At 41.0% G+C, this 24777-nt stretch overlaps 1 protein-coding gene across 1 annotated transcript in view; it reads right to left on the bottom strand.

Annotated features, from left to right (window-relative positions):
• Positions 1-1418: 1418 nt before the first annotated feature.
• UGT8 (UDP glycosyltransferase 8) overlaps positions 1419-24777 on the bottom strand; it is a 94846-nt gene continuing 71487 nt past the window's right edge. The window contains exons 3-6 of the mRNA XM_043438821.1: positions 10626-10768; positions 8310-8386; positions 5604-5823; positions 1419-4022 (exon numbers count right to left, since the gene is read on the bottom strand). Of these exons, the coding sequence (XP_043294756.1) occupies positions 3659-4022; positions 5604-5823; positions 8310-8386; positions 10626-10768 (804 nt within the window). The 3' untranslated portion in view covers positions 1419-3658. The remainder of the gene's footprint in view (positions 4023-5603; positions 5824-8309; positions 8387-10625; positions 10769-24777) is intronic.

Genomic DNA, 24777 nt, shown 5'->3' with positions numbered 1-24777 from the left:
AGCAGTAGTGAGTGAACTCTCTGGTGCACACAAAAGCTTTTTTGACACATACTCTTGCCCTCTGAGTGTCCCCACAGAACCCTGTGCATATATTGACTATAGGTGCCGGTATTTTATAGTTACCTATATGTCCATGTCTCCCAACAGATCACAAGCTCCTTGAAGGAGACTGTCCTTATCATCTGTAAATTCCCCTGGTATCCAGCTTATTGTCTGGAAGAAGGTAACAACCACGGAATATCAAACAATTTCTACCCCTACCCCTTCACAGCAACTCCTAAGTTCTGGTGGATAAATATTCTTTCAATTCACTACAGACGTGTATTTCAGAGGAGGTACTTACCGTTTATAAATAACAATGGTCCACAAAATTTTCACAAGCAGCTGAACATTTTTTCATGTTAATTTCACTGCAAGTTTTATGTTCCATAATGTTTAATTATAATGTCTAATATACTTAATTGCTGGGCTTCCCAGGTGGCTGGGTGGTAAAAAAAAATCTGCCTGTCAATGCAGGAGACAAGACGCAAGAGAGGCGGGTTTAATCTGTGGGTCAGGAAGATCCCCTGGAGGAGGGAATGTCAACCTACTCCATATTCCTCCAGCATGCCTCAGAAACCCCACGGACAGAGGAGTCTGGTGAGCCACAGTCCATGGGGTGGCAAAGAGTTGGACATAACTTAGCGACGGAGCATGCAGGCATGTGAATCTAATAACAGGCAAAGCTGGGAGTAGGGCACTGAAGCAGGTCATCTGGGCATAAATATTCTCATAGTTTCGGCAGAAACAGGATATGGGCGGGAAAAAACCAAGAGGTTCGTCTTGTCTCAGCAGCACCTCGCCACTGCTGGTTCCTAGCAGCGCAGGACGGCAGGGGCAGGAACCAGATCACATGAAGGGATTTTTTTTTATTTTGTTTTTAATTGGAGTCCTCAGAGGATCCAGTGTGGTGGATTCCAGGACAGCTGCAGAAGGGTGCTGCATATCACAATATGGAGGGGGGGAGGTGGCAAATATGTGGTTGGGTAGGAGAGGTTCAGAGGTGACTCTTTTAAGGACAATACTCTCAAATCTTAGTTGATAAACATCAGTGGAAACTTTACCAGAAAATACCAACTGTTGTACTTAGGAATCTGAGAATGCCCCCAGATTGTAATACAAAGTGTCTACATCCTCAAGAAAGAATCTCCAGCTTTCTTCAGTCTTAATCATAAACCACTGCTTTAACCCAAACATTGCTTCCCTCCAATCCTGGACATCCAAACTCTGCTTCTATGTCAATGTGGAGGGATATTGAAACTTATGACTTGAGAGGAAAAATGATTGATGTCTTAATTCTCATTTGCATTTGACAAGATGATGACCAGTTATAGAAACACTTGCAGAGGTTTTTTTAAAAAAATAAATGAATAAATACCTTCATGAAAACTTTACTTTATTAGAGAATCTAGCCCAAGTGTGGAAAATTTAAAATCACTCTATTTACCAAAACTGGCTAACAATAAGCTTACTAAAAAAAAAAACAACAACAATGATCAGTAAATACCTACACTTAACATTCTTAATTATGGGACAGTTTTATGATCCATGTTGATGTATTTGTAAGGTAAATCCCTGTTTAATAATAATTAAAAAAAACATTCTCACATGTAACACAATGTTTTCACACTCATATACACATATAAAAGTTGGGAGACCTGTCTCAGAAACATGTTTATAATGGAGATACATAATATTGTGAAATAAAATCTGAATAAAAATTTTATTCCAACAACATTTCTCTATTTTTAAATCATGTTTATTGTTTAAGTTCTTATCACAGTGGAGATTAACTTATGCTTAATCATCCAGTGAATGCCTACTGTCAACTTCATCCAATTCCAAAAAAGCAAAATCAACTCAGTCATACACTCTAAGTCCTGTTGCCATCCCACCACTCATTGCCTGTGTTTTTCTTTCCCTTTAACGGCAATATTATAAGATTGTGAAAAGGTATAACTAATAGGCTTATATGTGTAATACCATTTCTTCAAGTATTCAGAGAACAATGTATTTGCCTGCATTGTACATTAGAAAACTACTTGTGGCATTATTTCTAGGTACAGGAGAGTGGCTCCTGGTGGGAGTGTGATGAAGTCGTATGTCATAGTGTATGACAAGGATTTACAGCATTCTAGAATTTTCACAACTCTTCCCATGTTAGTGAAAGTCATTAGGTAAATGCTGCAGTTTTCTACTTTCAGCTGTCAGACATAAGACTTCGAACTACAAATAAATAAAGCATACACTCAACATGTGCAGTGCAAATGCTAAGTAAACAGAATGACATGGAATGAAGTCCTAGATGCCAGTGAGTGCCCGGTTCAGTGGGGGGGTCCTGATTTTCTGATGTCTGCGACTTGCACCCCATTCTCAAATGAACACTGTCACTGTCCCACGGCAGCCACAATGGACCGCAGAGCCAGAGCAGAGGGGAGAGAGGTGGGGGGGGGGGGTAGGTGGGGCTCACTTTCACAAAGAAGTGGGACAGCTTCTCTGTCGCTTCTGTGTGCCACGGCAAGTTGGATTTGGTAACCAGATCTCAAACCTCTCAGACAAAGCAGGTACCGATATGGAGAAAAGCAAATGATCCAATGAAAAGAATGAAATGTTGGCACCGATATAACAGATTGTGTGGCCCAGACACCAAAAGGGGATGAAGAAGGTGGTTTTTTAGTTAAAACTTTGGAAATATCACATCTGAACATTCAAAAATTACATTATAGAAAAGTCATCAAACAACGGCCCTGTTTAAAGATGCCATATAGGCAGTAGTCTTCAGTACTTTGAACAAAAATTAGAGCTTTGTTGCTTTGTCTGAATTATATAGTTAAGATAATGTTAGTCGTTAAAATGAAATAGAAAAAAAAAAAACTATAAAATTCTCCCAGAGGCAAATTATTGGTAGGGGGGAAATAAAAATAAACTATGACAACAAATTTATACATTTACTTAATTGTACGTATTTTTCCCCCCAGAAGAATCCACAGTCGTTAAAAAAAAGAAAGAAAGAAAACAAACCTAAAAACCCAAAAGTACAAAAACAGGTGCCATTTATCTTTTGCGTTTTCTTCCTCTGCATTCACTTTTAAGTGGTACTGTTTCTGAGTCCCCATATATTAAGTTCTAGAAGAGAAACATCTGGATCCTAACTGTCTTTCTATTTCATTCTTAGATGTGCTGTACCGTCAACAAATCTAACAAGCAGCTGGCTGAAAGTCTGTCAGTTAGGAAACATACGCACACACAGACATACACACAGACACACACAGACAAACCTTCCTAAGAGAAAATAAACCATTCCTCATCTGGGACACACGTATATCAAGACTTAAAACTAAAGTCTGACATAGTCACTTAATTGATTTAAATAATTAAGGCTTCTAAAAGGTTCAGTGCCAAAACTACCTGTATCAGTATTCGAATAAAATACATTTTTGCATTTTAGGTTTGTGCTTTTTACAGCCATCTTAATCCCACAGAATTTCATTAATAAGATCAGATAAGGGAGTGTTAGAATTGTTTACTGAGGTTTGTAATTTAGTAGTTGTTAGACTAACTTGTAGCAATAAAAATTCAATGACGGGATCGATTTGTTACTATCAGGCGGGCTGCTGGCTCATTTCACCTTCTTTTCGTGTTTAATGTGGCCATTTCTTTTACACTTGCCATTGAGGATTCCATTATGGTAATGTCCGTTCACTGTGCTGTGCTTACTGCTTGACCACAGACTTTTGACTCTTCTGCAGATAAACTTTGTCACCCATGACAAGACGAAGTAAAGCAAGGCAGCACCAAGCAACAGCACGAAGACGATATCCAGGAGAAAATACTGACAGAAAGAGATCTGATGGACGGCGGCACGCAGGTGATGGGCTCCATCGTGGCGGAGAATGTAGTCGATCCAGTAGACAGTCCGGTTGACGGGGTGACCAGGTTGATCCTTGTGGATTTCTGAAAGCTTCTGAGCCCTCTGACGGTAGCTATGGATTGGAGGCAAGACACACATGTCATTTTCCATAAGAACATTACATTTTGAAAAACATTATACTTTTAAAGCCTTGATGTACTCCAATACTTTGGCCACTTGATGGAAAGAACCGACTCATTGGAAAAGACCCTCATGATGGGAAAGATTGAACGCAGGAGGAGAAGGGGATGACAGAGGATGAGATGGTTGGATGGCATCACCGACTCAATGGACATGAGTTTGAGCAAGCTCCAGGAGTTGGTGATGGACAGGGAAGCGTGGTGTGCCGCAGTCCATGAGGTCGCAAAGAGTTGGACATGACTGAGTGACTGAACTGAACTGATACTTTTTAAAAGGCTTCCCAGATAGTGCCAGTGGTAAGGAATATGCCTGCTAGAGCAGGTGGATGCAAGAGACATGGGTTCCATCCCTGGGTCGGGAAGATCCCCTGGAGAAGGAAATGGCAAGCCACTCCAGTATTCTTGCCTGAAGAATACCATGGACAGAGGAGCTGGGTGGGCTAAGTCCACGGGGTTGCAAAGAGACGGACACAACTGAGCATCTGAACACAGTTTTCAAAGGAAAGTTATAGAACACAGACAACGGGGTCCCCTACTCCGACACCTCGGATGATCAAATGTATTGCTCCAAGTGCCAAGAATTACAACCAAGACCCTGGATCCTCTAAGGGGTCAGTGCATAAAGGCTGCCTCTGAGCTCATATAGCAGCATAAAGAACCCCAGGGCACTTGAATTCAGTCTTTTACATAAAAGAAACATTATTTTATATGAAAGAGTTTTTCTTTATTGTGCATTGTTTCTGAGACTATAGCAATGTTTCTCAATCCAGTGTTAAGCTATGTTGTATCCTGGGTATAAAGAGGAAAAGCTCACACTCTTCCAGACATTAATGCCATTGGAAATGCAGGATCAATTAAATGTCACATAAAAATGGGACAACCTATGCTTTGTTTTAAAACTATGCAGGCCAACTCTCTACCGTTTGAGGCTCAGTTGTGAACTGGGTTAACTCAAGACACATCAAGAATTTAAGAAACAAAATAAGATAAAAGGTTCTGACCAAGTCATTCACCTGAGTAAATATATCTTGGCATTTCATTGATGCCCAGTGCTAGGGAAACCGAGCACCCGGCAGTATTAAGAGCACCTGTTTGGAAATCAGACAGTCCTGGTTCAAGTTCCCTACTCCAAAGCTGTGTAACTAGGGGTGTATTACTGAAGCTCTCTGAGTTTAAGTGCCTCATCTCTATAATGGAAATGAGGCAAATAGTGATATAAAGTTTTATGAGCATTAAAATGAGATAAAGGACACAAAAATTGACAAACTCTAGGGACCCAAAGGTTCCCATGGTAGTTTCTCCCCCAGTTTGGCAAACTTTGGTGGAATATTATTCGGGGTCATACATAGCTGGCCAAATGATTGCTATTTTTATTTTTCAAATGACATTACACACAGGAATCTAAAGGATATTTCTATATTTAGTTTATTGACGACCTGCTGGCAATTATCAGCTATTGACAATATGCTGTGGTAAATATAGTTTACCTGCTTTAATATTAGTTGAAACCTTACCTGGGATTATTGATAACTTTCACTAGGGCTTCATACAGCTCTCCTTCAGTTACCGTCTTCCATTCCAGCAGTATCCCCATGCCTTTGGCCTGTACCCGGGTCATAGTATCATAATGGTCTCCAAAGAGTGGGATTCCCACCACAGGCACACCATGATACATAGTTTCAAAAATGCTATTCAAACCACCATGGCTCAGGAAGGCTTTAATATTGGAATGCCCTAAAGAAGGATTAAAAAAGAAAACCACTTAGAATACTGTCTATTATCCTAGGAAGATGTTTTCCAGAAATTTCTTAAAAGTTGACATTATAATAAACATGCATTTCAGATATAAGATTTTTTAAAGACACAGTTTCACTGATTCCTACTCTGCGCCAATTACAATGTTTATTATAAGCAAAATTATCAGATTTGTATATATCAATTAAAAGCCATTTTAAGTAGCTAACATTTATAGCTTTAAGAAGTATATTACAATATCTTCTCTCAAAACACAAATACCAACTGCATTCAAATAGCCAGTAATTAATAAGAGGTCAATGAAAGCAAGGAATAACCAAAAATACCAGAGTATAACCACATTCTACTAAACGCAGACACCCACTCTGGCTACTCAAACATTTATCTATGTTAAAGTCAAACACACCCTGTAAAAAAAAAATGTAAAAATGTGAGGCTGGACTCCAGATGTCCAAGAAACATTTCTGTGCTATCCAAGGGGGAAGATTGCACAGTGCTCAGTATTCACAACATCCAAACCATGTCTGCAGGGTCTGCACTTCTCAATCTTAGGGTCCAACTCTACATTTTAGGAATAAAAACAAGCAGGGACAGATAAATACAAAAATTAGTTCTAAGAGACAGGACATCAGGTAACATCTGCTTGGCATGGAGATAAAAGAGATAATTTATCAAAGTTAGTGAGGTATTTCAAACTCCAGATCTCCCTGTGAGCAGAGAGACTTGCATAAAGAACATAAGACATAAAACACGGCACTTGAGATGGGTGTTAGATGGCCAGAGAGAGATTACAGCTTGCAAAACTACGAGCCTTTAAAGACATGTCACGTATGAACCTAGGTCTCAAAGGGGCGCCAGGACTCTCCACCCCCAACATCTAGCAGGCTGGTCACTTAGTCTCTGGCCCTGATCCGCAAGGGGCTTCTCAATTCAGCCCAACTAAGCAATCTGCCCTGGCAGTGGATTTCAAACTTTCTTTTCAGCAGTAGAACTCTCTTTCTTTGAGTGAAACCTGACCACCAGCAAGGTCAGCTGTGAAAAAGTAAAGAGAACTGGTGTGTGGAGGGCAAGGGGCATGCGCTGAGAGAGGAGGGGACACTGATTTGGTTCCTGCTTCTGTTCCTAGAGGAATCTTCTGAACATAGTTAGAAACCAGCAGAGGATCCACAGAGGTCATGGCTGGAGTTGAAAGGATGCTAATCTCAGTAAAGGCAGGGAGCTGAGATTCCGAGGAGCCTGGAGGAGATGGGAACTTGGGAGGCCCTGGGTGCGGCTGCACCTTGCTGTGTAGCCTCAGAGAAAAAAACGGCATGGAGCCAATTCTGATGATCCCAGATAGCAGCGTCTGCTGCTGCGGCGAGATGGCTGAGGGTCAAGATATGGAGATGTTTAAATTTCCTGCTTCCTTCCTACTTCCTATGGCATCTGACATCATAACAGTAAAGATAAGAAACAGAAAAAAATGCAAATATCAAAAAAGGTAAATTGTCTTTTTTCCCATCATTTTTATAATTTATAGAATAATATTTATAATAAACTAGATGAAAAGGAATTATTTATACTTGCTGTTTTATAGTTACAAAATTCAATTTGCAGGGTTTTAGAGGGTCCATTCGGCTTCTAAAAGATACTCTCTAAAAGTCTATTTTTAAGAATATAGCTTTCACCTACTTTCACATAATCTGTTAAGATTAGTACTACTGAACAAATAAATGAGTTGATATTGCCAAAATCAATAACATTTTTATAATTTCCTTAGGAAGTATTATCTTAAAGGATAACATGGCATTATGTTTTCCTAGAGATTTAATGAATAAAGCAAGTTACATTTTACATTTATCAAAGAGAATTAAATTGTTTAGATTCAAATCTTGAGATATGCATATAATTGTCATTTTAATTTTGAGTTGAGGATCAGAACCCCAATAAATAAATCAATCAAAAGAAATAAAGTGTTCAAAATTGCCCAGTGATTTAGGAGTAAATTTAGTCAGACGATTCAAATAAAGTTGAAATAAATTGACTGTTTTTTGGCTTTCTGCTTAACTGTGGTTTAAAACAAATGAGTAACTTCAGCTTTCTCTGGTTTCTTAGATACAGCTATAATAAAACTATAGGACAAACAAATTTTCACTGTTTTTAATTTGACTACTTTTAGCTGATCAATCTAGGTATAGCTTTACCCCTACTAGTTTATGTAGTGTTAAGTATATTTTTCAGAAAGTCAAAATTGTGACTGGTCTAACCATTTTAATTTATAGGCCTAAATGGTTACACTTTAAAATGATTTGCCAATAACTGGAGATCTGACTTGTTGATCTGAAATCTAGGACTTAGCACACAAGAGAATATAATGATTCTGTTATAAACCACACATATACTATCGAAGCCACTCAAGTGTAAAATTCACATTTACACAATTAAAATCAAAAAGCCAAGCAAGCACCCAGGGGTCACTGACTTACCCAGCAGGTCATTTTGCGGTAACCATTCTATGAGCCTGGTGTTGTTTCCCAGATTCTTTGGTTTGGTTCCAGAAAACCTGAAATGTATACCAGACAATGAATCTTTCAACAAATCAAACCTGACTCTTGGCATGAGCTGTCTGGTTAAACTTCTAGGTTTAAAATAAACGTTACATGATCTTTTGCTGATATTCTTAAGAGAGAAGCCATGCTTCAATAACAACAAACATTTTAGTTACTTTTTCACATTTTCATTGATTGAGGGACAATTACGAAACATTCTGGATTATACTGAGATCCATGTTCCTTCAGCAGTTCTCACAGAACTGCGGAAAACAGCAACCACATGGACCTCTGCTAGAAAGTCAACTTTCTACCAGCATCCAGAAGGTGAAAGAGGAAGGCAGGGACGGTCACCCCTAGCAGTCACCACTTCCCATCCGGACACCCAGAACCCGAGGACAGGCTCGAGAGCTAGGAGAAAGTAGGAAGTACTCCTCTGGCTGGGCCCCAGAGATGGTGCTGTGGGGTAAAGATGCAGGCTGTTTCCTGCCTTGGTCTCTGAAACACAAACCATAACAAGCTCATCAACTGAGCGAAAGGCACAAGGCTGCAATGGGCAGATACAGACTGGCCCAAATAATTAACAGCAGGGGCGCTTTCTGGGTTAAGCCTAACACAGGAAACCCAACATCCACTTCATAGCTTAGCCAGGAGGAAATGAAAAGTGTCAGTCCCTCAGTCGTATCAACTCTTCCTAACTCCCAGAGACTGTAGCCTCTGTCCATGGGATTCTCCAAGCAAAAACAGTGGAGTGGATTGCCATGCCCTTCTCCAAGGGATCTTCCTGACCCAGGGATTGAACCCGGGTCTCCCACATTGCAGGCAGATTCTTTCCCATCCGAGCCGCACCAGAAGTGGGAACTGATTCTCCCGCAGTCTGTACAAGGGAGAAAACCACATTCCTTACAGCATACGTGTAAAGGCTCGACAGTGTGGGGCTGACCTTGTTGACCTCTGTATCCCTAACGCTCAATGGTGGGGGCAGGCACTAAATAAAAACGCACTAAGTGAGCGCTCAGGGCCACGTCTAGACACTGGGTTAGAAATTCCAGAGACCAGACTGCCCCGCTGGTACAGTGGATTAAGAATCCGCTTGCCAATGTTGGGGACGTGGGTTCAATCCCTGGTCCGGGAAGACTCTGCATGCCCCGGAGCAGCTAAGCCCGTTCGCCGCAACTGCTGAGCCTATGTTCTCGAGCCCGGGACCCACAGTGAGCCCGCGTGCCACAACTACTGAAGCCCGTGTGCCCTAGAACTCATGGGCGCGCCCCAAAAACAGAAGCCCGCACAACGAGAAGCCCGAACACCACAACGAAGAGCTGCCCCCGCTCGCTGCAACTAGAGAATACCGGAGGGCAGCAACGCAGACCCAGCAAAACCAAAAATAAAAATAGGTAAATAATTCATTAAAAGAAAGAAATTCCAGAGACAGACATGTGTTGGCAGTGCCTCCCAAAAGAAGCGGGGTCTGTTTTGACCAGCACTAACGGGCAAGTCACGGTATTTTTAAAGGCCTGGTCTCTTGGATGAAAGGAATCGAAAGCATTTATAAACAAAGTGGGAGCCCAAAAGGTTCCATGAAATATTTTACCTATTTAATCATTCATCTATCAGTTTCTAATCTCATTCCAACACTGATTTGAAGGAATATATAGAAATGGCTTCTCTGGTGGCTCAGACAGTAAAGAAAATGCCTGCAATGCAGGAGACCTGGGTTTGATCCCTGGGTCGGGAAGATTCTCTGAAGAAGAGAATGGCAACCCACTCCACTATTCTTGTCTGGACAATCCCATGGACAGGGGAGCCTTGTGGGCTACAGTCCATGGGGCTGCAAAGAGTCGGACACAACTGAGCGACTAACCCACACACACATAGAAATGCATGCAATTAAAATGCATGCATCATTTTAAATGATGATAAATAACAGAAGGGTCCATGGGGTCGCAAACAGTCGGACACGACTGAGCGACTGAACGACAACAAAAGCAGGGTAACGTAAAAATGCACATCAACAAGGACACATCACTATGCACATATCTTCTTTTTATGCGATAGACTAGATGTCTCTATCCATCACAGAGTACTGTATAAATTAATCCCTAGATTTCAACACACTATGAAACAAAATGAAAAGTCAGGGCATCCTGCTGATGTTGCCAGGGTATCAGTGTGTTGTGGTTATTTATACCTGCGGACTAAGCAAGAGGATACAGAAAATCAGTGGTGAAGAAACAACCTATATTATTACTTTACCTCCAAATCACTTTTTGGGGCAATCTCCCCAGAGCTCCGGCCAGTTTGGTAGCAATGTCTTCTGACAGATACTTGACGCCAGCTCCAAAAGACACCAGGACAAAACCATGCTCATTAGCACCATTTACCCACCTTTGGAGATCCTGCAAGTCAAAACACGGCTGTTAATTTTATGAAGGAGTAATAGAGTTTATAATCAGTGTCACCACAGCTCTGTTCTTAAAAAGCATTCAGATAATTTTCTTAAACAACTAGAACCTAAAGAGGATATAATACTTTCCTTTAAATGCTTTTCTTTCAAATATTTCACCTGCTGATGCTAACTAAAATAAGGAGGACATATAGTTAATTTGGTAAGATTAATAAACAACAACAAAATATCAGCAATTAATGGCCTAAGATCTCAGACAGAACTAAAGAAAAAAATGAAACTTATGTTTAAAACATGGCTAGAGATAAATCTGTATGAGGATATACCTAAAAGATTAGACATAGGACAAAAATAAAAACTACTACTGCCACACCAATCCAGGGAGAAGCTCCAATACTCTGGCCACCTGATGCGAAGAGCTGACTCATTGGAAAAGGCCCTGATGCTGGGAAAGATTGAAGGCAAGAGAAGGGGACGACAGAAGGTGAGATGGTTGGATGGCATCACCGACTCCATGGACATGAGTGTGAGCAAGCTCCAGGAGTTGGTGATGGACAGGGAAGCCTGGCGTGGTGCAGTCCATAGGGTCACAAAGAGTCGGACACAACTGAGCGACTGAACTGAACTGATCTGAACGGAGGCTGATTTTACTTGGTCTAAGCTTGCTAATTTTCATTTCTGCAAAGTGTACTGTATTATATGACGGAGAAAGAGAAGGAATTAGCTGATAGGGGCACAGAACCATAGGCCTAAAAAGTTTTACTGTTTCTCTAATTATTTCTTCAAGTTCCACTCATACAGAACAGAAATCATATGTACTATATACAGAGGCATCCCAGGGTTCTGGAAATCTTTGAGCAGAAGCTTTCCCTTGTTGTGTGGAAAAACACTAAATTCTCAAACATGTCCATCTACAGCTAATAGATACAGGGCCATAGCAAATCTGACACTAAATAAGGAAACTGTCAAACTGCAGGAATTACATTTCATAGGAAGACACATTAACACCCTTCTGCCAGCATCACTGATTTGTGCTAAAGATGAAAGCAGTTTGTTTTAAGGAATACTACCCTGGCAGCATTTTATTCTGTAGGCACCAGCTTGTTTTTAGGGCACCCCTCTGACTAAGTCTTTTGTCACTGAGCTTCAGTTTCCCATATGAAAATCCATAAAGCCACAGTGCTTTGAAGAACACGTAATTCCACAGTAAGGAAAACAAATATCCTGCCCACTGGCAACACTTAGGCCCTATTACAGTCATGGAGACAGGGGACAGTCCCACGTTGCAGTCACAACAGGCAGCGTGAGCTGTCTCAGTTACGTCTTGCAGACCTGGGAGGTCTCTGGTTCAGGACGAAGAAGTTATTGAGATGACTGTGTCGTCTGGGCTCTTTCATGGCACACCACTTCCTGGCATAATTTGACTTGCAGCTGAGAGGTAAAAAGTACAGTATGAAGTACCATCACAATGGCATCACCATGGAGCTCAATACGAAGCATTTATCAGGAATGTTAGGCCTCTATATGTTCTGATTTTTCTCTGCTGTCTTTCCTGCCTCTCACTTAATGAGATCTGTGTTAACTGGCTCTATTACACTTTTTCTTAGCAGGGAAGAGGGGACTACATTTTATGCCCCAAATGAATTAGTGAATAGTGTCATTATATGACCAAGAATGAAGATGGAAAGGAAGTACATCCTTCCAGCTACTGAATGAGTAAAATAGGCTATCATTATTCGGAAAGGAAGAAAATCTTATCAAAATACCTCATTTTCCAGGAAACTCTACTTATTAATGAATATATAAAAGAAACAGAATATATCAACTGTAGATTAAAGCTTTTAACTTATATGCTACCACATTTATCAAGAATGTCACATGTGCCAAAAATTTAACAGTGAAATTTGAAGATTCAAAGTACGAAACACCATAAACTGATTCAGAATTTACATTTTATATACAGTCTCAAGCTAGAAGTACTTAGAACAAATATAAACATAGCACAGTAGAATGATCTGCATACATATGGTGTTTTCTCCCTATGGTTTGTCTTCAAATAATTTTTCACCAACTATCCAGTTCTCTAAAGCCAAAAATTTCAGGGCCAATGCTATTTACAAAATGTTTACATTCAAAAATACTAAACCTTATAGGAAAAATAACGCAAAAAAATAGAGGAAAACAACAGAATGGGGAAGACTAGAGATCTCATCAAGAAAATCAGAGATACCCAGGGAACATTTCATGCAAAGATGGGCACAATAAAGGACAGAAATGGTATGGACCCAACAGAAGCAGAAGATATTAAGAAGAGGTGGCAAGAATACACAGAAGAACTATAGAAAAAAGATCTTCATGACCCAGATAACCACAATGGTGTAGTAACTATGAACAAAGATAGTGGAAGTGATGGAATTCCAGTTGAGCTATTTCAAATCTTAAAAGATGATGCTGTGAAAGTGCTGCGCTCAATATGCCAGCAAATTTGGAAAACTCAGCAGTGGCCACAGGACTGGAAAAGGTCAGTTTTCATTCCAATCCCCAAGAAAGGCAATGACAAAGAATGCTCAAGTGAAGTGAAGTGTTAGTCACTCAGTCCTGTCTGACTTTTGTGACCCCATGGACTGTAGCCCACCAGGCTCCTCTGTCCATGGAATTCACTCATCTCACACACTAGCAAAGTAATGCTCAAAATTCTCCAAGCCAGGCTTCAACAGTACGTGAACCGTAAACTTCCAGATATTCAAGCTGGATTTAGAAAAGTCAGAGGAACCAGAGATCAAACTGACAATATCTGTTAGATCATAGAAAAAGCAAGACAGTTACAGAAAAATATTTACGTATGACTACGCCAAAGCCATTGACTATGTAGATCACCACAAACTGTGGAAAACTCTTAAAGAGGTGGGAATACCAGGATACCTTACCTGTCTCCTGAGAAATCTGTATGCAGGTAAAGAAGCAACTTAACCAGTTAGAACTGGATATGGAACAACAGACTGGTTCCAAACTGGGAAAGGAGTATGTCAAGGCTGTATATTGTAACCCTGCTTATTTAACTTAAATGCAGAGTACATCATGTGAAATACCAAACTGGATGAAGCACAAGCTGGAATCAAGATTGCTGGGAGAAATATCAATAACCTCAGATACAGAGATGACACTACCCTTATGGCAGAAAGCAAACAGGAACTAAAGAACCTCTTGATGAAAGTGGAAGAGGACAGTGAAAAAGTTGGCTTAAAACTCAACATTCAGTGTGTATGCCCAGAAGTGGGATTGCTGGGTCATATGGCAGTTCTATTTCCAGTTTTTTAAGAAATCTCCACACTGTTTTCCATAGCGGCTCTACTAGCTTGCATTCCCACCAACAGTGTAAGAGGGTTCCCTTTTCTCCACACCCTCTCCAGCATTTATTGCTTGTAGACTTTTGGATAGCAGCCATCCTGACTGGCGTGTAATGGTACCTCATTGTGGTTTTGATTTGCATTTCTCTAATAATGAGTGATGTTGAGCATCTTTTCATGTGTTTGTTAGCCATCTGTATGTCTTCTTTGGAGAAATGTCTGTTTAGTTCTTTGGCCCATTTTTTGATTGGGTCATTTATTTTTCTGGAATTGAGCTTCAGGAGTTGCTTGTATATTTTTGAGATTAATCCTTTGTCTGTTTCTTCATTTGCTATTATTTCTCCCAATCTGAGGGCTGTCTTTTCACCTTACTTATAGTTTCCTTTGTTGTGCAAAGCTTTTAAGTTTCACTGAGGAAACCAGATCTGAAAGAGACACATGCACCCAATGTTCATTGCAGCACTTGTTTATAATAGCCAGGACATGGAAGCAACCTAGATGCCCATCAGCAGATGATATGATAAGGAAGCTGTGGTACATATACACCATGGAATATTACTCAGCCATTAAAAAGAATTCATTTGAATCAGTCCTAATGAGATGGATGAAACTGGAGCCCATTATACAGAGTGAAGTAAGCCAGAAAGATAAAGAACATTACAGCATACTAACACATATATATGGAATTTAGAAAGATGGTAACGATAACCCTATATGCAAAACAGAAAAAGAGACACAGAAATACAGAACAGACTTTTGAACTCTGTGGGAGAATGTGAGGGTGGGATATTTCAAAAGAACAGCATGTATACTATCTATGGTGAAACAGATCCCCAGCCCAGGTGGGATGCATGAGCACAAGTGCTCGGGCCTGGTGCACTGGGAAGACCCAGAGAATCGGGTGGAGAGGGAGGTGGGAGGGGGGATCGGGATGGGGAATACGTGTAAATCTATGGCTGATTCATATCAATGTATGACAAAACCCACTGCAATGTTGTGAAGTAATTAGCCTCCAACTAATAAAAAATTAAAAAAAAAAAAACTATATGGATAAAAATATGTTCAAAAATGTGCCAGCAATAAAATTATATTGAATGTGAAAAAAAAAAAAAAAAACTCAACATTCAGAAAACTAAGATCATGGCATCCAGTCTCACCACTTCATGGCAAATAGATGGGGAAACAGTGGAAACTGTGACAGACTTTATTTTTCTGAGCTCCAAAATCACTGCAGATGGTGATTGCAGCCATGAAATTAAAAGACGCCCAACCTAGACAGCATATTAAAAAGCAGAGACATTACTTTGCCAATAAAGGTCCCGTCTAGTCCATCTAGGTTTTTCCAGCAGTCATGTATGGATGTGAGAGTTGGGACTATAAAGAAAGCTGAGGGTGGAAGAATTGATGCTTTTGAACTGTGGTGTTGGAGAAGACTCTTGAGAGTCCCTTGGACTGTAAGGAGATCCAACCAGTCCATCCTAAAGGAAATCGGTCCTGAATATTCATTGGAAGGACTGATGCTGAAGCTGAAACTCCAATACTTTGGGCCACCTGATGTGAAGAACTGACCCGCTAGAAAAGACCCTGATGATGGAAAAGATTGAAAGCAGGAAGAGAAGGGGACAACAGAGGATGAGATGGTTGGATGGCATCACCGACTTGATGCACATGAGTTTGAACAATCTCCAGGAGTTCCTGATGGACAGGGAAGCCTGGCATGCTGCAGTCCATGGGGTTGCAAAAAGTTGGACACAACTGAGCGACTAACTGATGGGAATAACATTATTTAATTTTTGTCTCCCAAGGACTTAGAAGGTCTTTAAGTTTCAACTGACTCTATGGATACATATAAAATTACAGATACTTCTTCAGTTGTTTGTTCTCTGTTTTGCTTGATACACAATGAAATCATAAACCTATTTTTCCAGCTTTTCCTATCATAGTCATTAGCCATAAGAAGAATATATTCAAGTATATTGTTTTTTTTTGGTATGTAAGGGACTAGAAAAACTTTTATTCATTATGGTTCACTCCCTCCAGGGGAAATACTCAGAAGTTTTAGAAGGTAATACTGCACTCCGCTTGCGATTTCCAGGTGGCATTAGTGGTACAGAACACTCTCGTCAAAACAGGAAACGTAAGAGCCACAGGTTCAATCCCTGGGTCAGGAGGATCCCCTGGAGAAGGGTGTGGCAACCCACTCCAGTATTCTTGCCTGGAGAATCCCATGGACAGAGGAGCCAGGCTGGCTACAGTCCATGGGGTCGCAAAGAGTCAGACCCAACTGAAGCAATTTACGTACATGCACCGACTGCCCTTGGCTTAATGTGGGGACCGAGGCCCAAGGTGGTTTCCCAAATCTCTGTCCTGAGCGGGAGGAGAAGAGGACAGTGAGAGATTGGAGTGGAGAGAGGGAGGGGCCAGGGCCACCTGGCCACCAGGGGATGGAACCCCTCCCCAAGGTCTCCAATCTGCCACATAAATTCAGAAAAGGTTTGGTGTGACTGATGTCCTACAAGTACGCAGAAGGGGTTGGGTTTGGGGTTTGACTGGCTCAGTGACCCTCAGGTAATATGAATGGATGCAGGAGCCAGACACTGAGGGGGTCTAGCATTTGCTCAGCTCATAGTGAAGACTATGGAACTGAAACGTCACTGAAAAGTGTGCTTAGGTTGCCAAAGAGCTCGGAGGCCAGGCAGCATCTTAACTCTATGTACACATACTGCATTTTCTAGAATTTAAGACCCCGTTGGTTATAACATGTATATTGTTTTAATAACAGTTCTTCACAAAACGCTCTCCACCCTTCATAATAAATGTAATCAATGTAAAAAAAATTCCAATTCCAGAAACTTTACCGTTATTAAAATTATAGATACTTTAGAATCCTCCTGCCTGTGGCAAACACTAACTTAAAAAACTGGACTAAAAAAAAAAACCCTCAAGATATCAACAAAAATAATACACATTTAAGAGTTAGAGTGAACTTATTAATAAAATATACAAGATCCACAGAAAGAAAACAAGAAAACTTTACTTAAGGGCAAAAAAGAAAATCTATTCAAATGGAGAGATGTAACATGGGCTGGGAAGGAACATCAATGTTATTAAGAGGCTGATCTTTTATAAAATTTAGTTCAATGCATCCTCAGCCTACATTCCAAAAGGATTGTTACAGAACTTAAAAATCTGAGCCTACAATTTATTTAGAAAAGAAAATGTATAAGAAAGGCCAAAAAAAAAAAGGCCAAAAAACTTTTGGAAAAACAAGAGTTTACCCTTCAGGATATTAAAATGCACTCTAGAATCTAGAAGCATCACAATGCATGTCTCCAGTATTAGGAGAAGAGAGATCCATGAGGTGGCAGACAAGATAGACTGCCTTGTGCATAGGGAGTCAGCATCTTTATCAGCATGGAAATGAGGCCTCCAGCCTCAGAAAAAATAGTGAGCTAGATCCTTCCGCTAAGACAAATCGGAGAAGGGTTAAAAAGTTAAATTAAATTAAAATAGATGAAGTACTTGAAAAAACCCCAAAGATAATTTTACTGTATTTGGATGGGGAAGGCCTTCCTGGGCCAGTCACATACCCCAGAAGTCATAAAGAAAAGATGGACAGATACGACCACAGAACAATAGCCATCTAGAGAATGGAAGACATTTTATCAATAAAAAGCCACAGAACCATAAGTAGATGCAGAGTATCTGTAACACGCAAAATAAAGAATTAATACGTAGGACAAAATAGTGAGGAAATGGGTAACCCACAAGAGCCCAGGGAACTCTGCCGGTGTCACCTGGCAGCCTGGACGGGAGCGAGGCTGGGGGCAAATGGACACGTGTGTGCGCAGGGCTGAGCCCCTCTGCTGGACACTGGAGGCTACCACAGCTTTGTTAACCGGCTATACTTCAAAACAGAATAAACAGGTAAAAAAATACATAAATAATGAGGAACACCCCACGCCAAACAACTTGAGAAAACACCTATTCCACAGAAGAACAGCTGACGGTATAACACAGACAGCTGCTTAGCCTCAGATGGAAAATCAGAGAAACACAAATTCAAGTCGCTTTCATCTCTTGTTCTCCAGCATTCTGTACAGTACTCTTAGCAGATGCTGCCAACGTAGCATCACTTTAACTTCAGAACTGAATGTGGCGTTTCTCTTTAAGTATTCTGGCTTTATAATTTCCTGTAAACTATTTTTTTTTTTTTTTTTTTGCCAGAAGGATAAATGCCTTCTCCTAAGTAGTCTCTGAGTTTATTCTCAAATTATTGAGCAAATGTTTCCCACTTTAAGACTATCTTTTAAATAGCTTTTCCTCATTTTAGTAATTTTATATTGTTTCTTTAATTTTTAACCTTTCCTCATCTAGATATATTTTTTTTGAGGAAAGAATGAGACTGGGATCCATTTAAACCAAATATCCAGCCTTTTCAACACTCCTAGGTATTTCACCTTGTTCTCATTTATTTGAAATGTCACCCTCTCAGTCAATTTCTAAATTCTATTTTTTTTTTTTTTTTGGCCATGCCTCATGACTTGTGGGATCTTAGTTCCCTGATCAGGGATTGAACCCACGCCCTCGGCAATGAGAGTGCAAAGTCCTAACCACTGGATTGCCAGAGAATTCTCTCTAAATTCTATTCTGTTCCACTGACCTATCCATCTATTTCTGTGCCTGTGTCAAAGAGTTGTACTTACTGGTACAAAACATTTTAATATTCGCACTGCTAAATTTCTTACTACTTTCCATGTAAGGACTTTGCTTTCAACGCATGCAATGCAGGAGACCCCAGTTCTATTCCTGGGTCAGGAAGATCTGCTGGAGAAGGGATAGGCAGCCCACTCCAGTATTTTTGGGATTCCCTTGTGGCTCAGCTGGTAAAGAATTCACCTGCAATGCAGGAGACCTGGGTTCGATCCCTGGGTTGGGAAGATCCCCTGGAGAAGGGAAAGGCTACTCACTCCAGTATTCTGGCCTGGAGAATCCCAGGAACTGTCACATGGAGTCCATGGGGTCTCAAAGAGTCGGACACGACTGAGCAACTTCCACTTTCACCATTTATTAGCAGTGCCACTTTCTCATGTATGTTATTGATATTTATGCATATATGTACAGCATAAACACATCATTTCACATATCCTATGAGTGTAGAAATGCATTCGGTCCCTTATACTTAACTGAGCAGGACTGCGGCTTCCTGGGTGGCACTAGTGGTAAAGAACCCCCCTGCCAATGCAGGAGATGTAGGAGGCTCGGGTTTGACCCCTGGGTCAGGAAGATCCCCTGGAAGAAGAAATGGCAACCCACTCCAGTATTCTTGCCTGGAGAACTCATGGATGGAGGAGCCTGGTGGGCTAAGGTCCACAGAGCCACAGAAAGTTGGGCATGACTGAAGTGACTTAGCAAACACACGGCCAGCACTGCATGCATGCAGCTCCACTAGATGGCAGGGCAGGAACAGAGCGTGGATGTGTGGGCTCTGCAAAGGCCCAAACCCACAGCCTATCTCTATGGTTTTTCCTGCTCATTTGTCCAGGGGAAGAACTCTGTGATTTCCACAATGTAAGTAAAAGCACAGTCCTCACAGTACTAGGTCAAGTACTGAGCAGAAAAAAGCAACAACAGTCACAGGTCTCACTATATTACCACGTGGTGGTTTAGTCGCTAAGTTGTGTCCAACTCTTGTGGCCCCATGGACTGGAGCCTGCCAGGCTCCTCTGTCCATGGGATGCTCCAGGCAAGAATACTGGAGTGAGTTGCCATTTCCTTCTCCAGCTATATTACCATGAATAATTACATTTCTATGCAATTTAACCAATTTAGATACATACTTGTATTTTGCTATAATTATAATATACAATATATTAGCTTTTGAAAAGACAACCTTACAATAAGAATAATCATTTTATCTTCCTGTAGCATTAAATAGGGAAGGTGTCTTAAACTCTTTGTGGAAAAGGGTAGCATGATAGGGAAACATGGATAATATATTTATCATATTCAAGTGCTACATATTTACATATTTGCTAGTTTTTTTTTTTAATAAAAGACCATTACTGCTACGCATGATGTTTTCTGGTATGGCCAGATTCTTTTCCCGAGAGTAATTATACACCACGTGCCTTGATTTGGTTGCCGGAAGAACAAGGCGACACAAAGAACATTGTCCTCGTGGAGTGCTGGTCGGGCGGGCGGGTACACAGCCTGGCCCGGGGAGACCGCAGGTGGGTGTGAAACAGGATGTACAAGAGAAGTACCAGAGTTACACTGAGGCAGCAAACGCTCCCAAAGTGTAAAAATTCCAGTAACTTCAAGTAATGTCTTGACATGGTGAATGTCGAGAAACGGAAGAGAGTGGACCAATGGAACACTCAAAGAAGGAGCAGAAAGCAGGTTCTGAGACTTCTAGAGAAGGCAGTCACTCAGTGACCCCCTTTTCACACAGTCAGGCCTCCTATCCAAAAACGAGAAACTACAGATGCAAAACACAGCCCAGTTCAGAAATGCAAAAGTAGATCTTTAAAGGATAATCACTTCAGAATCAAGGGAAGACTATCCAGTGCAAAGGTGGATGGTGCAGGCCCACCTCTCTCCTGTCTAGGGTTCACTGTGAGGACACAGGATGTGGAGAGACCCCCTCCTCCCCAGAGAAGTCTTTCACAGTTTCGACCCTGGGGACAGATGGGGCTGCCGAGGTGAGGACCAGATCTGTCCTGACGGCAGCCTATGACCCAAACCTACTCCCTTCTCCCCACAAAATAGAAGCCTTGAGAGGGGGCCAGTGCAGTGGAGACACCAGAAACACTGCATCCTTTGTCAGCCCCATGCATTCTGAGGCAAAGAATGCCTGGCCTGTGAGAGAATCCCACACAGAGATGGTGACGGGAGAAGAGGGGGGTGGGTGTTGGGACCTCTGTTCTCGTTTCCAACACCAGTATCAATAGCTCTCTTTTCCCATTTTCAAGGGCCTGATACAAAGAATGTTCCGATTGGGTCAGGTGGGCTGCACAGAACTGAAATACTCATTCTGCAAAATCCAGTACAGATAAGATAATACTGAACATTTCTAATATAAAATGTTTTAGAAACACCATGGGACATCAAACGTGATCATTTGACTGCTGCTAAGATAGTTAACCAAGACACAGTAAACAAAAAATAACAAAAAAATACCACCGAGGATACAGAAGATACCATTCAAAATGGAAATGCACCAACCATTGCTGTCACTGAATTAACTGGGAAAGCATTTGGTTTAAATCTCCAATTCCATGGTTTGCCATGTAATCTCCATCAAGTGTCTAGTCTCTCTGACACCCAGCTCTCTCTTCTCTAGAAGTTCTGATAATACTTCATAAGGACATTGGAAAGATTACATGAGATCAAATATATAAAAGTGCTTTGTCACATAAAAATCACAATGTCATTTTCCCAGAGCAGGAAGTCTGAAAAACAATATACAGATGGTGGACTGAAATGATTAGCTACACTGAGAAAAGGAAGAAAAAAAGTCATTTGCACGAACATATTTTCTCTCAATTATATTACTCTCCTCGTCATGTTTTTTATTCTTCAGAATAAAGCTTACTAAAACAAACACATAAACAAGAAATAACACAAACATGTTTTATATCTAGTTGTCAGTTTTTCAGAATATTCAAATGATTTCTGAGATGATCCAAAGAGGTTCTGTCACAACTAACCTGAAGAATCACCAATGTCAGTGACCAATGTCAAGGTGATGGTTCTATTAAAAACAAAACCCAAAAAAATCTCTCAGAAGATGCCTTCATTAGCACAGTGAACATCCAGGAGAATGAAATAGGCACCTAGAAGGGTGTATTCACTTCCACTGAGATTCTGCAGTATCTTTTTTCTTTCTCATAAGGCTTTTAAATTTTTGCCATTACAGTTACAATGAAAAGAAGTAAGCAAAATTTGAAACCCTGATTTGACTGTGAAGAGAGTTAAGTTTTCAAGGTTCTTAAGACCTTCAAGAAACCACACACAGTCAGGATGTCCCAAGGATGCGATTATGGCAAGGGATTCAGGCATTATGGAAAGTACTGGATGTCCTTTTTACTGATTGTAAAAAGATGAAAATCTCACCCCCCCAAAAAAAAATCAGCCCCCAAAATGACATCTAAATCTTTCTTATGTTACCAAAGGAAATTAAGAATGCAGAGGTTTGGGGAGAGATCCGAACATGCTGATCTGTAACTGACAAGGAGGATGGGGATGGGGGGGGGGGGATAAAGATGCAGGAAGGGGGGACACTTTTCCTTGCACATGTGAGTGTAATGTTCAGACCTGTGGTCCTGGAGCATTCTTTCCAAAACACTCTGCTGTCAACTAAATATTCACATTTCTGCTGGAAAAAAGGGGTGGGTGCAAGGCTATCAAATACTTGTTTGTTAAATAGTGTCCCAGCAAGTGAGGAGGGTTTCAGAGTCTATTCATGGATTCGGTAAATATTATTGAGTACCTGCTGTGTACCATACCTGGCATTCGTCCAGACATTTGAGACATATCAAAGAATAAATTTATGACAGAAAATTCCTATCAAGAGAGTTTACATTGCCAACAACATGGCCATAACCTAACTTCCTACCCTCGCCTCCATCAGGTTTCCACAACGCATCTACTCTTCACTCCTCAGACACAGCCTGCCCGGGGGTGCTGGCCATTTCCTCCTCAGCCCATAGTTACTGTCAAAGTCATGACAAAGGATGGGCTTCCCAGGCTGCACTAGTGGTGAAGGATCCGCCTGCCAGTGCAGGAGGCGCAGGGGTCGTGGTTCGATCCCTGGGTCGGGAAGATCCCCTGGAGGAGGGCAGGGCAACCCTCTCCAGTGTTCCAGCCTGGAGAAGCCCACTGACAGAGGAGCTGCGGGCGACAGCCCATGGGGTCACAGAGAGTCAGACACGACTGAAGTGACTCTGTGCTATCTTTTCTGTGAGATGTGCCATCTCCCAGGACACACAGCACACAGCTTGCAGTGTGTGAGTTTAGGCACAGGATTTTCTGTCTTGGGTTGTGAGACATAGTAGGTGCTCACTACTTATGTCTTTGAATAAATCAAGAAAGCCAGTAGTAACCTACAGCCTTCAAAGTATAAACAATAAATAGCTTTAATTTTTCATTCAGTAACACTGTCCCTCCCCTAGAATTTGAGCTAACAGAATGTTCAGTATTTTAAAATCAAGTTTAACTACATGTCCTGCCTCGAGAAAATAAAGGTGGGCTTGCCAGATGTGTACCTGTCTGCCTTCTTTTCTTCTTGGAAAAACAAAGTGAAACTTTCTTTGTGATAATCAGAATGCTATGCCACAAAGATCATGAACTCCTTATTGCCAAAATCAGACTTAAATTGAAGAAAGTAGGGAAAACCACTAGACCACTCAGGTATGACCTAAATCAAATCCCTTACGATTATACAGTGGAAGTGACAAATAGATTCAAGGGATTAGATCTGACAGACAGTGCCTGATGAACTATGGACAGAGGTTCGTGACATTGTACAGGAGGCAGGGATCATGACCATCCTCAAGAAAAAGAAATGCAAAAAGGCAAAATGGTTCTCTGAGGAGCCCTTACAAATAGCTGTGAAAAGAAGAGAAGTGAAAGGCAAAGGAGAAAAGGAAAGATATGCCCATTTGAGTGCAGAGTTCCAAACAACAGTAAGGAGAGATAAGAAAGCCTTCCTCAGTGATCAATGCAAAGAAAGAGGAAAACAATAGAATGGGAAGACTACAGATCTCTTCAAGAAAATTAGAGATACCAAGGGAATATTTCATGCAAAGATGGGCTCAATAAAGGACAGAAATGGTATGGACCTAACAGAAGCAGAAGATATTAAGAAGAGGTGGCAAGAATACAAAAGATCTTCACAACCCAGATAATCACTATGGTGTGATCATTCACCTAGAGAAAATTAGAGATACCAAGGGAATATTTCATGCAAAGATGGGCTCAATAAAGGACAGAAATGGTATGGACCTAACAGAAGCAGAAGATATTAAGAAGAGGTGGCAAGAATACAAAAGATCTTCACAACCCAGATAATCACTATGGTGTGATCATTCACCTAGAGCCAGACATCCTGGAATGCAAGGTCAAGTGGGCCTTACATAGCATCACTACAAATAAAGCTAGTGGAGGTGATGGAATTCCAGTTGAGCTATTTCAAATCCTAAAAGATGATGCTGTGAAAGTGCTGCACTTAATATGCCAGCAAATTTGGAAAACTCAGCAGTGGCCACATGAATGGAAAAGGCCAGTTTTCATTCCAATCCCAAAGAAAGGCAATGCCAAAGAATGCTCAGACTACGTATAATTGCACTCATCTCACACACTAGCAAAGTAATGCTTAAAATTTCCTAAGCCAGGCTTCAACAGTACGTGAACCGTGAAGTTCCAGATGTTCAAGCTGGATTTAGAAAAACCAGAGGAACCAGAGATCAAATTGCCAATATTCGTTGGATCATCGAAAAAGCAAGAGAGTTCCAGAAAACCATCTATTTCTGCTTTATTGACTATGCCAAAGCCTTTGTCTGTGTGGATCACAACAAACTGTGGAAAATTCTTCAAGAGATGGGAATACCAGACCACCTGACCTGCCTCTTGAGAAATCTGTATGCAGGTC

The sequence above is a fragment of the Cervus canadensis genome, chromosome 19 (assembly GCF_019320065.1).
Source record: "Cervus canadensis isolate Bull #8, Minnesota chromosome 19, ASM1932006v1, whole genome shotgun sequence".
Classification (NCBI taxonomy): domain Eukaryota; kingdom Metazoa; phylum Chordata; class Mammalia; order Artiodactyla; family Cervidae; genus Cervus; species Cervus canadensis.
Note: the sequence above shows the minus strand (reverse complement) of the source record. Positions and strands in the feature narration are given on the sequence as shown.